This window comes from Nerophis ophidion, linkage group LG16, assembly GCF_033978795.1.
Source record: "Nerophis ophidion isolate RoL-2023_Sa linkage group LG16, RoL_Noph_v1.0, whole genome shotgun sequence".
In the NCBI taxonomy this organism is placed as follows: domain Eukaryota; kingdom Metazoa; phylum Chordata; class Actinopteri; order Syngnathiformes; family Syngnathidae; genus Nerophis; species Nerophis ophidion.
The window spans coordinates 15,052,531-15,064,017 of NC_084626.1; the positions used below are offsets into that span (position 1 = coordinate 15,052,531).

The 11,487-nt window shown below is 38.4% G+C and overlaps 1 protein-coding gene across 4 annotated transcripts in view; it reads right to left on the reverse strand.

The window, feature by feature from the left end:
- The window catches only part of rab44 (RAB44, member RAS oncogene family), a 29,825-nt gene that overhangs the window by 11,796 nt on the left and 6,542 nt on the right, over positions 1–11,487 (reverse strand). For all 4 annotated transcript variants that reach the window (XM_061874397.1, XM_061874398.1, XM_061874396.1 and 1 more), the window contains exons 3-6: positions 9,207–9,262; positions 8,949–9,037; positions 7,060–7,185; positions 6,893–6,974 (exon numbers count right to left, since the gene is read on the reverse strand). In XM_061874397.1, coding sequence (XP_061730381.1) covers positions 6,893–6,974; positions 7,060–7,185; positions 8,949–9,037; positions 9,207–9,262 — 353 coding nt within the window. The remainder of the gene's footprint in view (positions 1–6,892; positions 6,975–7,059; positions 7,186–8,948; positions 9,038–9,206; positions 9,263–11,487) is intronic.

Here is an 11,487-nt window from a genome sequence, read left to right on the forward strand (position 1 = left end):
GTGGAGACTATTCTTCCTGGGGTCCAGGCAAAAAACATCACACAACCACAGAACAAACGATTAAAATGCAGTACAACATGATCCAATAATAAATTGACATAATACAAAAATAGGAACAACAAAGAACCAATAAATGTTGTTACATAATAATTTTCATACCAAAGATAAAAATAGCAATATAAAAATAGATATACTGTATACATTTTTGCAAAAATAAAACAAAGAACCAATGGCCTAAAATATACACATTAGTGTACCAAAGACAAACAATAAGTGACGAAAAAAGTATCATCCATCCATTTTCTGCTGCTTATCCCATAGTCAATAAAATACTCAATAGTCAATAAAAACAGTCATGACATTAGGTACAATCTAAAATAATCTCTACGCAATACTTCTCCTTTTAGTTTATTCTTAAAGCCCACTATGCTGGTGATTGATAGCAGATATTGTGGAAGTCTATTCCAGTAAGTGATTGCCCGATACATTACAGTCTTTTTCAAAACATCACTTTTGGGTTTAAGACGGGTGAAAGCACCTCTTTGGGCTAGCCTGGTACTGTAGTTGTGACTGTCACTGGCAAGCAAGAGCTGAGAATACAGATATGAAGGTTTATGGTATGTTTAGATGTTTTTTAAAAATAGAATCAAACTACAAGCCAGTCTTTCATCAACATTCATCCATGACAATTCATGATGCATGAGCTCAATGCCAGTCCTAAATGAGCAATGGAGAGCTAGTCTGGCAGCTCTGTTTTGGGTAAGCTGGATTTTATTTAGATCTTGTTTAGATGCATTAGACCAGATTGCTGGGCAGTAGTCCATATGTGACAATACAAGGGATTGTATAACTTGCTTCATAGATGTGTTAGTTAAAAAATAGGCACTTCTTCTTATGATTGAAATGCTTCTGCTCATTTTTGTTACTATGTTTTTAATGTGAGTGGCCCAAGATAGTCTTTCATCTATTGTAACTCCCAGCAACCTGGCCTCTTTAACTTGTTCAACATGAACTCCGTTCAGAGAAACATTTAATATGCGTTCCTTTCTATGAGCATGTTTTGAGCAAATAACAAGACATTTTGTTTTGGAAATATTAAGTTTCATCTTATTTTCTGTAACCCATTTGGAAATCCGCATGACCTCATCTTGTAGTAGAGTGCTCAGGTCGGTGCAATTATCTGCATGTGCATATATTGTTGTGTCATCTGCGTAAATTGCACAGCAACTATTCTTTAAAATACATGACATATCATTTACAAATATTGAGAATAATAAAGGTCCCAGGCAACTTCCCTGTGGAATGCCACAATATAATGTTTTAATATTTGAAAGGGTTCCATTGAACATGACACGTGGTAGCTTTTCATCCAGTTAATCGCTGAGAGTTTAAAACCATAAGCAGACAGTTTTATAAGTAGTAGTTTGTGATCAATAATAGCAAAAGCTGCACTAAAATCTAGTAGCACTGTGCCAACTAATAATTTACTGTCAATTTGTTTTAGCCAGTCATCTGTTAATTGTGTGAGAGCTGTGCATGTTGAATAGCCAGTTTTATATGCATGTTGAAAGTCTGAATGAATGTTATTTATAGAGAAATACTTTTGAATTTGCTTAAATATAATTGTTTCCATTAATTTTCCTAATACTGGTAAAATGCTAATGGGCCTACTATTTAATCCAGTGAATGCTTCATTCCTATTTTTTGGTAGAGGAGTCACGCTTGCGACCTTCCATACTTGAGGATAGATTCCTTCTTTAAAACTTAAGTTAAAAATATAGCATATCGGACTGGCTATTATTCCAGCTGACAACTTTAAAAGTCTACTATCTATATTATCATGACCACAAGGTTTGTCAGATTTCAATTCAGACAATAGATTCTCAATTTCCAATACATTGGTGACTGAGAATTCAAATGTACATTCTTTGTCCTGCATGATATCATTTTTAATAAGTGACTCAGATAGAATACCACTTACAGGCAGCATGCCATTTCTTATAGTATCAACTTTACTTATGAAATAATTGTTGAAGTAATTAGCAATTTCTTTGAGCTTGGTGATAAATCCTTCACCTGATTCTATAAATGCTGGTGTTTTTCCCATTTTATCTCTACCCATGATTTGATTGAGTACTCCAAAGTTTTTTGCCATCATGTTTAACTTCTTCAATTCTAGATTGGTAGTACACCCTTTTTTTCTGTTTATTTAGTTTGGTCACTTTGTTTCTTAAAGAGCGATATGCTAGCCAGTCCTCTGAGCTACCTGAATCTACAGCAACTATTTTCCATTTATCTCTATCTTTCATCAAGTGTCTCAGATCAGAGTCAAGCCAAGGGGCTTTGACAGATCTGACGGTGAGTTTCTTGATGGGTGCATGCTTATCACAGACAGAAGAAGATGACTTCATGAATTCATGCAGAGCTGCTTCAGTATGCTTTGACTCAAATACACTGTCCCACTGTATGTTATGTACATCTTCAATAAAGGCATTATCACTGAAATGTTTGTAGAGTCTCTTGTATATAATTGTAGGTCCAACTTTAGGGACTTTCACTTTTCTTGCCATTGCAATCATGTTATGATCACTAAATCCAATTGGCACTGAAACAACCTTTGAGCATTTATCTACTGAATTAGTAAAAAGATGATCAATGCAAGTTGAAGACAATACACCAGAATTGTTCATATTTATTCTGGTTGGTAGATTTATCATTTGAGCTAGGTTACATACAGTGGCAGTGTCATCAAGCTTTCTTTTCATAGGGCAGTTTTTTGAGAGCCAGTCAATATTTAAGTCTCCTAAGAAATAAATTTCTCTGTTTGTGTCAGAAACATTCTGAAGCATTGCACATATTTTTTCAAGATGTACTGCATCAGAGGAAGGTGGTCTATAGCAGCAGCAGATTAGTAATGGCTTTAGATGTGGCAAGTGAACCTGGATCCAGATTGCCTCTACATCTGTCAAGTTGAGATCTCCCCTTTGTTCAACAGTCCGGGGTCTCCGTTGTGGTATTTGACGTTTAATAACACGCCACACATTATCAATGGGAGACAGGTCTGGACTGCAGGCAGGCCAGTCTAGTACCTGCACTCTTTTACTACGAAGCCACGCTGTTGTAACACATGGCTTGGCATTGTCTTGCTCAAATAAGCAGGGCCGCCCATGATGATTTTACTTGCATTGCAACATATGTTGCTCCAAAACCTGTATGTACCTTTCAGCATAAATGGTGCTTTCACAGATGTGTAAGTTACCCATGCCTTGGGCACTAATACACCCCCATACCATCACATGGGGCGGTTTAGCTCGGTTGGTAGAGTGGCCGTGCCAGCAACTTGAGGGTTGCAGGTTCGATTCCCGCTTCCGCCATCCTAGTCACTGCCGTTGTGTCCTTGGGCAAGACACTTTACCCACATGCTCCCAGTGACACCCACACTGGTTTGAATGTAACTTAGATATTGGGTTTCCCTATGTAAAGCGCTTTGAGTCACTAGAGAAAAAGCGCTATATAAATATAATTCACTTCACTTCACAGATGCTGGCTTCTGAACTTTGCGCCTATAACAATCCGGATGGTTCTTTAACTCTTTGGTCCACAGGACACCACGTCCGCAGTTTCCAAAAATAATTTGAAATGTGGACCTGTCAGACCACAGAACACTTTTCCACTTTGCATCAATCAATCTTAGGTGAGCTCGGGCCCAGCGAAGCGTTTCTGGGTGTCGTTGATAAATAGCTTTCGCTTTGCATAGTAGAGTTTTAACTTGCTCTTACAGCTGTATCTACAATCTGTGGTTACTGACAGTGGTTTTCTGAAGTGTTCCTGACCCAATGTGGTGATACCCTTTACACATTGATGTCACTTTTTGATGTAGTACCGCCTGAGGGATCAAAAGGGCATTCAATGTTGGTTTTCGGCCTTGCCGCTTACGTGCAGTGATTTCTCCAGATTCTCTGAACCTTTTGATGATATTACGGACCGTAGATGGTGAAATCCCTAAATTCCTTGCAACAGCTTATTGAGAAATGTTGTTCTTAAATTCTTGGACAATTTGCTCACACATTTCTTCACAAAGTGGGGACCCTCGCCCCATCCTTGTTTGTGAATGACTGAGCATTTCATGGAAGCTGCTTTTATAACCAATCATGACACCCACCTGTTCCCAATTAGCCTGCACACCTGTGGGATGTTCCAAATAAGTGTTTGATGAGGATTCCTCAACTTTCTCAGTCTTTTTTGCTACATGTGCTAGCTTTTTTGAAACACACTGCAGGCATCAAATTCCAAATGAGTTAATATTTACAAAAAATAAGTTTTCCAGTTCGAACTTTAAGTATCTTGTCTTTGCAGTCTATTCAATTGAATATAGGTTGAAAAGCATTTGCAAATCATTGTATTCTGTTGTTATTTATGATTTACACAACGTGCCAACTTCACTGGCTTTGGTTTTGTAGATGATTTGGATCCTATTTTTGTGATATTTCATAAAAAGACGTAAACGCCTCCCTGGGGAGGTATTTAGGGCGCGTCCGACTGGTAGGAGACCACGGGGGAAGACCCAGGACACGTTGAAGAGACTATGTCTCCCAACTGGCCTGAGAATGCATCGGGCTACCCTGAGAAGAGCTGGAAGAAGTAACTGGGAAGAGGGAAGTCCGGGCTTCTCTGTTTAGGCTGCTCCCTCCGTGACCCGACTTCGGATAAGCGAAAAGAAGATGAATGGATGGATGGATGAAGTTAAAAATATTGTATTTTCGCAAACTATATTTTTAAACACGGAAAAATGAAGTCAAAAAAATTCTAACGTAAAAAACGTGGTCGCATAAATTCAGTGTAACCTGCTCCGTGGCCTTGTGTTTTGAGTGTCTGCCCTGAGATCGGTAGATCGGGAGTTCAAAACCCCGGCCGAGTCATACCACAGACTATAAAAATGGAACCCATTACCTCCCTGCTTGGCACTCAGCATCAAGGGTTGGAATTGGGGGTTAAATCACCAAAAATGATTCCTGAGCGCGGCCATCACTGCTGCTCACTGCTCTCCTCACCTCACAGGGGATGGGTCAAACGCAGAGAGTAATTTCACCACACCTAGTGTGTGTGTGTGTGTGTGTGTGTGTGTGTGTGTGTGTGTGTGTGAGAGAGAGAGAGACTATCAGTGGTACTTTAACTTTTACCTTTAAATTAAAAAAAAAGCTTTCAAAATAAATACACAAATTAACCACCACAATCAAGGGCGTAGAATTGGGTAGGGACGCTAGGGACACGTCCCTACCAATATCCAGCCGCTACTGTGTTGTCACTATCAATACAAGCGCTGCCCGTAATGTTTAGTCAATGATTATGGCACAGAAAGGGTTAAATGTCCGTCTCTGCTAGAAGTCCCGCCTCTAACCTAAATATCGCTCCCTGATTGGTTGCCAGTTTCATGCTAACTTACGTGTGATTGGCTGTCCCCGCTGTCACTCCTTCTGCTTGTAAAAGCTAGCCTACATGCTGGTTGCTAGCGAGCGGACGAGTGTCACGCCAAATTTCTTCCCCCCTACAAAAACCTTACCCCCCATTTACTTCCGGGGTCATGAATAATACAGACGTTTTGTTAACGCTATAGTATGAAAATATAACGCTATATTATAAAAATACAGACGTTTTGTTAACGCTGTATTATATAAAAAAAAAAAAAAAAAAAAAAAAATTACAAACACAAGCTATGGGATGACGCATTTACTTCCGGGGTCACGTTTCCTCTAATGTCATCCCATCGTCTTTACCTCCGCTTTTTTTCAGGTGAAAGTCAATGCTTAGTCCCCTTTACCATTGTTAACCCTCCCCGGATGTGAAAGTTAACCTTAAACATGTGAATTCAACTACTTTAGTCCGTTTTTTAACATCGTAAAAACATCATCTGTCTTTTACTACGGACTGCAACAGTCCGTTGTCATGGATACATGACAAAAACTTCCATTCATACCAGTCATGCTTGCCTGAGGCGGAGTGATAGCCTGCGCTGTGATAAGGCTTTAGAATATTTCAACCACGGTTAACAGCCAATCAGATCGCCGGATTTCACCTTTCCGTTTTATTTTTGAAATTATTTTTTAGTTTCATGTATTTGTGTAGAAGTGAGCAACGGTTTGAAAATACCAAAGAGGTGGAAATACAATAAGCCCTCACTAGATGATCATGTGATTTTACAATGCTAAAATATAATTCATTAATATGAAGTAATATTCATATTTAGTAAAAGCCTTTTTGCTCAGGCAGTAACTGTACCATCAAGCTCTATGGTCATTGTCCCTAATGTATCTGTTATGCATCAACATATTTTTGGCCAGCAGTTCATTTCTGTGACAGACCGGCGGAGGCATGTGTTTGGCTCTTTCAAACAGGAACAACCAGTGGAAACTAATCTGCTTGTATTTGAGTATTAGTGACAAACATATTTACAGTACAAAAGCAGCAATAGAAAGAAGTAGTTGAAGGGAAAAATTGTGAGTGATTTAAACACAAGTTGGGGCAAGATTATTACAGTTCATTTATGTTTATTTACAATGTTGTATTGCATGAATGTATTTCTAATGTTGTTGTTGGACAGTAAGCTATGTTAATTGACAGTATGATGCACAGTTGCACTACAGCCCTACACTAAAGAGTAAAGATGAGAACTCTTCCATTTTGTCTCCTTTGCTTTCATTTTAGTTGCTTTACCCTATAACATCTGCATGACGTGAAATTATGATTACTAATGTAAAAAAAAAAAAAAAGTAAACTTTCAGAGTGCTGCCTTGGAGCACTTTTGTGTCCCCACCAATCTCAAAATCAAACCTACTCCCTTGACCACAATAGTGTGTAAACTAATTTCTGTAGTGCAGATATATTTTGATCTCACCTTTCTTGACCTGCTGTATCCCATAACTGGAGCACCACAAGTTTCTCCTCCACGACCACAGTCCACATACATGTATCCAGACCTTCAAAACACACAAATGACATAGTTCTAACTGTTTTTGTACTTTGTATTCGTGATACGATTGTGAAAATGTTCAAAGGCCTTACCCACAGACGCGGGCATATCCGGATAAAACTTGCCATTCTGAGCTCGCCTCATGAAGGAGGTCTTGCCCACGCAGCTGTCTCCGATCATGACAACGTTGTAGGCTTGTGCTCTAACGTCAAAATGACCTGCAGAAGCCAAAAATGGAATTAAACCATTTTTAAAATAACAGTGTTAGTAATAACATATTGTTCAAATAACAGTTCTCACACAGCAGAATTAGCTTTGGATAGGCAACATTGGTAATATGTTCCTCTTCTACTGGATTTAATTACAAACCTTGTTTCATTATGAGTTGGGAAATTGTGTTAGATGTAAATATAAACGGAATACAATGATTTGCAAATCATTTTCAACCCATATTCAGTTGAATACGCTACAAAGAAAACATATTTGATGTTCAAACTGATAAAGAAATTTTTTTTTTGCAAATAATCATTAACCTTAAAATTTGATTCCAGCAACACGTGACAAAGAAGTTGGGAAAGGTGGCAATAAATACTGATAAAGTTGAGGAATGCTCATCAAACACTTATTTGGAACATCCCACAGGTGTGCAGGCGAATTGGGAAGAGGTGGGTGCCATGATTGGGTATAAAAATAGCTTCCTAAAAATGCCCAGTCCTTCACAAGAAAGGATGGGGCGAGGTACACCCCTTTGTCCACAACTGCGTGAGCAAATAGTCAAACAGTTTTAGAACAACGTTTCTCAAAGTGCAATTGCAAGAAATTTAGGGATTTCAACATCTACGGTCCATAATATCATCAAAAGGTTCCGAGAATCTGGAGAAATCACTCCACGTAAGCGGCATGAATGACAGTGACCTTCGATCCCTCAGATGGCACTGTATCAAAACCGGTATAAATCTCTAAAGGATATCACCACATGGGGTCAGGAACACTTCAGAAAACCACTGTCACTAAATGCAGTTCGTCGCTGCATCTGTAAGTGCAAGTTAAAGATCTACTATGCAAAGCGAAAGCCATTTGTCAACAACATCCAGAAACGCCGCCGGCTTCTATGGGCCCAAAATCATCTAAATTGGACTGATGCAAAGTGGAAAAGTGTTCTGTGGTCTGACCAGTCCACATTTCAAATTGTTTTTGGAAATATTCGACATCGTGTCATCCGAACCATCCAGACTGTTATCAACGCAAAGTTCAAGAGCCAGAATCTGTGATGGTATGGGGGTGCATTAGTGCCCAATACATGGGTAACTTACACATCTGTGAAGGCACCATTGATGTTGAAAGGTACATTCAGGTTATGGAACAACATATGCTGCCATCCAAGCGCCGTCTTTTTCATGAACGTCCCTGCTTATTTCAGCAAGACCATTCCAAGCCACATTCAGCACGTGTTACAACAGCGTGGCTTCGTAAAAAAAGAGTGCGGGTACTTTCCTGGCCTGCCTGCAGTCCAGACCTGTCTCCTATCGAAAATGTGTGGTGCATTATGAAGCGTAAAATACGACAGCGGAGACCCCGGACTGTTGAACGACTGAAGCTCTACATAAAACAAGAATGGAAAAGAATTCCACTTTCAAAGCTTCAACAATTAGTTTCCTCAGTTCCCAAACGTTTATTGAGTGTTGTTAAAAGAAAAGGTGATGTAACACAGTGGTGAACATGCCCTTTCCCAACTACTTTGGCACGTGTTGCAGCCATGAAATTCTAAGTTAAATATTATTTGCAAAAAAAAAAAAGTTTATGAGTTTGAACACCAAATATCTTGTCTTTGTAGTGCATTCAATTGAATATAGGTTGAAAATGATTTGCAAACCATTGTATTCCGTTTATATTTACATCTAACACAATTTCCCAACTCAAATGGAAACGGGGTTTGTAGATGACATTGCTATTTTCAGTACTACAACAATATTCTGTTTACCTGAAGAAATATTCTTCTGGGTATCTTGACCTAGGAGGACTTGATTATAGGGGTCATGAGATGAAGTGACATCCTGAGAGGTCTTGCTTCTGTATAAAAGCACAAAAACAAAACATGCCAGCTAGTACTAGCAAGATCACACAATAGTGAAAATGATTTGTGCAGCTGTAACCATGTGTCTGTGTGTGTGTGTGTGTGTGTGTGTGTGTGTGTGTGTGTGTGTGTGTGTGTGTGTGTGTGTGCATGTAGGACACTGACCTGGCAGACTTTGTGGTAGTGATGTCGGATGATGGCTTGATGTCACTTTCATGACTCTGAAGAAGCACAATGTTTTATTTGCAGCATTTATTTAATAAATGTGACTTTGTAGGGAGGGGAAAATACAAATATATGTTGTACATTTGTATTATAAAATAAACTATTGTTGTATTGTATGTCCATTAGGGGCGCACGATTTTGAGGAAAAAAACCGGATTGCATTTTTTTTCTCCAAAATTGCGATTCGATTTGCAATTTTTGATTTTATACATAAAATTGCAAAACTAACGAGTGATGGAAGACATGTTACCTTTAGACCGTCAACATATACTTATCTCAAGGTGCAACACATTAGAACAATATGCAATAATTTATTTTCAAAAATATTTGGCTATATGCAGACGGACTCAGAACTTCTGTCTACACCATGCTCTTTAACTGAAGAAATATTCAATAAAACTAATACAGTATTTATAATGTATGTATAATAATAATGCAGGTAACCATTTAAAAGGATATATACTTTTTTTGTCATTACTGCAAAATTATTTACCGTTGTACTGTAATTGTAAGGTAAATAAGTGACTCATTTCTGTCAGCCAAAAATATACCTGAATAGTTATTGTACATATTGAAGTGCATTCTTTTACCTGTTGTCTTTTTGTTAATTGCTATCACGTGATCGCAATGGCATTTTCGCTCATTCCTCCGTGAGATGAGTTTGAATCGTTCAGCCAACATTTGGCTTTCTAATTACATGTTTTTTCCTCCTAATTTTTGTTAGTTTGCGGCACTTCTAACAGGGTGAGTCACATGGCTCCCTGTACTGTGTGCAGGTTTTGTACAGGTATCAGCAGATCTAATTTAATGCTTTTTAAAGCCACTTAAAACATGGAAAACCCATGTCACATGCACACAGTTATTTACAGTCCAAAGTTTACAATTTTCTGTATACAGACAATTGTAAGCATTTGACAATAATAATGTTGAATAGTTTACATGAAATGTTATCTAGTGAATTAGAATTATCTCACTATTAACTTAGACTTAGAGTTAGAACTGCACCTCCATTGATCCATTTTATTTATGGCCTCTAAATAAACTTCCAAATCTGCATTAGTTGATCAATATAACATACCCAGAAGTCATTTTAAAAATGTTATCCCTTTGAAACTGCAGTAAACATGCATATCCTTTAAAAATATGCCTTAAAATAGCCACAAACAAATAGTTAAGGTTTTATGAAATAATAAATGAACATCATACTTAAGAATGCAAATTACACATATGTTTGAAAATGGTTGAATGATGTAAACAATAAAAAAAAATTGTCATGGAATTACATTTGGAAAAATTACAATAAGCCCTTTAGATGCATTTAAAAAATGATTACATCCTATCGTACACCCTCACACTTGTTTAAAATGGGTACAGTAGATAGTAAGTTATGTTGGAAGTGTAGGAGGAACTATTATTATTAATTTACTGTGAGAATGTCAAAAAATAAGAGTGGAGGTCTGTTGTGAGAATTGCCTTGTTTGTTCGTCCTCGGTCATGTAGGTACCTGCGTCACGACTGTTGCTAATGTTCGCCAAGTTAGCTCGTGTGTTGAACTGGAGAACACTGAAATAAATGAGTCGTGCTCAGCTTCTTCATTAACATGACAAAATGTCTGAGTTAAAGGCCTATTGAAACCCACTACTACCGACCACACAGTCTGATAGTTTGTATATCAATTATGAAATATTAACATTGCAACACATGCCAATTTAGTTAATAAATTGCAATTTTAAATTTCCCGCGGCGTTTTTGGTTGAAAATGTCGCGGAATGATGACGCGTGAGTGTGACGTCACGGACTGTAGAGGACATATTAGCGCAGCACCGGTTGCGGCTAAAAGTCGTCTCTTTTCAACGCGTGATTAAACAGTATTCTGGACATCTGTGTTGCTGAATCTTTTGCAATTTGTTCAATTAATAATGGAGAAGTCAAAGTAGAAAGATGGAGTTGGGAAGCTTTAGCCTTTAGAACCACACAAACACACGGTGATTCCTTGTTTAAAATTCCCGGAGGTGAAGCTTTACAATGGATCAGAGCGGTCAAGCGAACATGGCTCCCGACTACTTGTCAACCGGCAGGTTTCGGTGAGAAAATTGTGGTAAAAAGTCGCTTCTCACCGAAGATCAGCTGAGCTTGCGCCGTCAATGCAAATGCCGTTGACTTCCCTCAGAGACTGGCCTCAAGACACCCGTGGACACACCCAGCCGACTATCAGGTACTA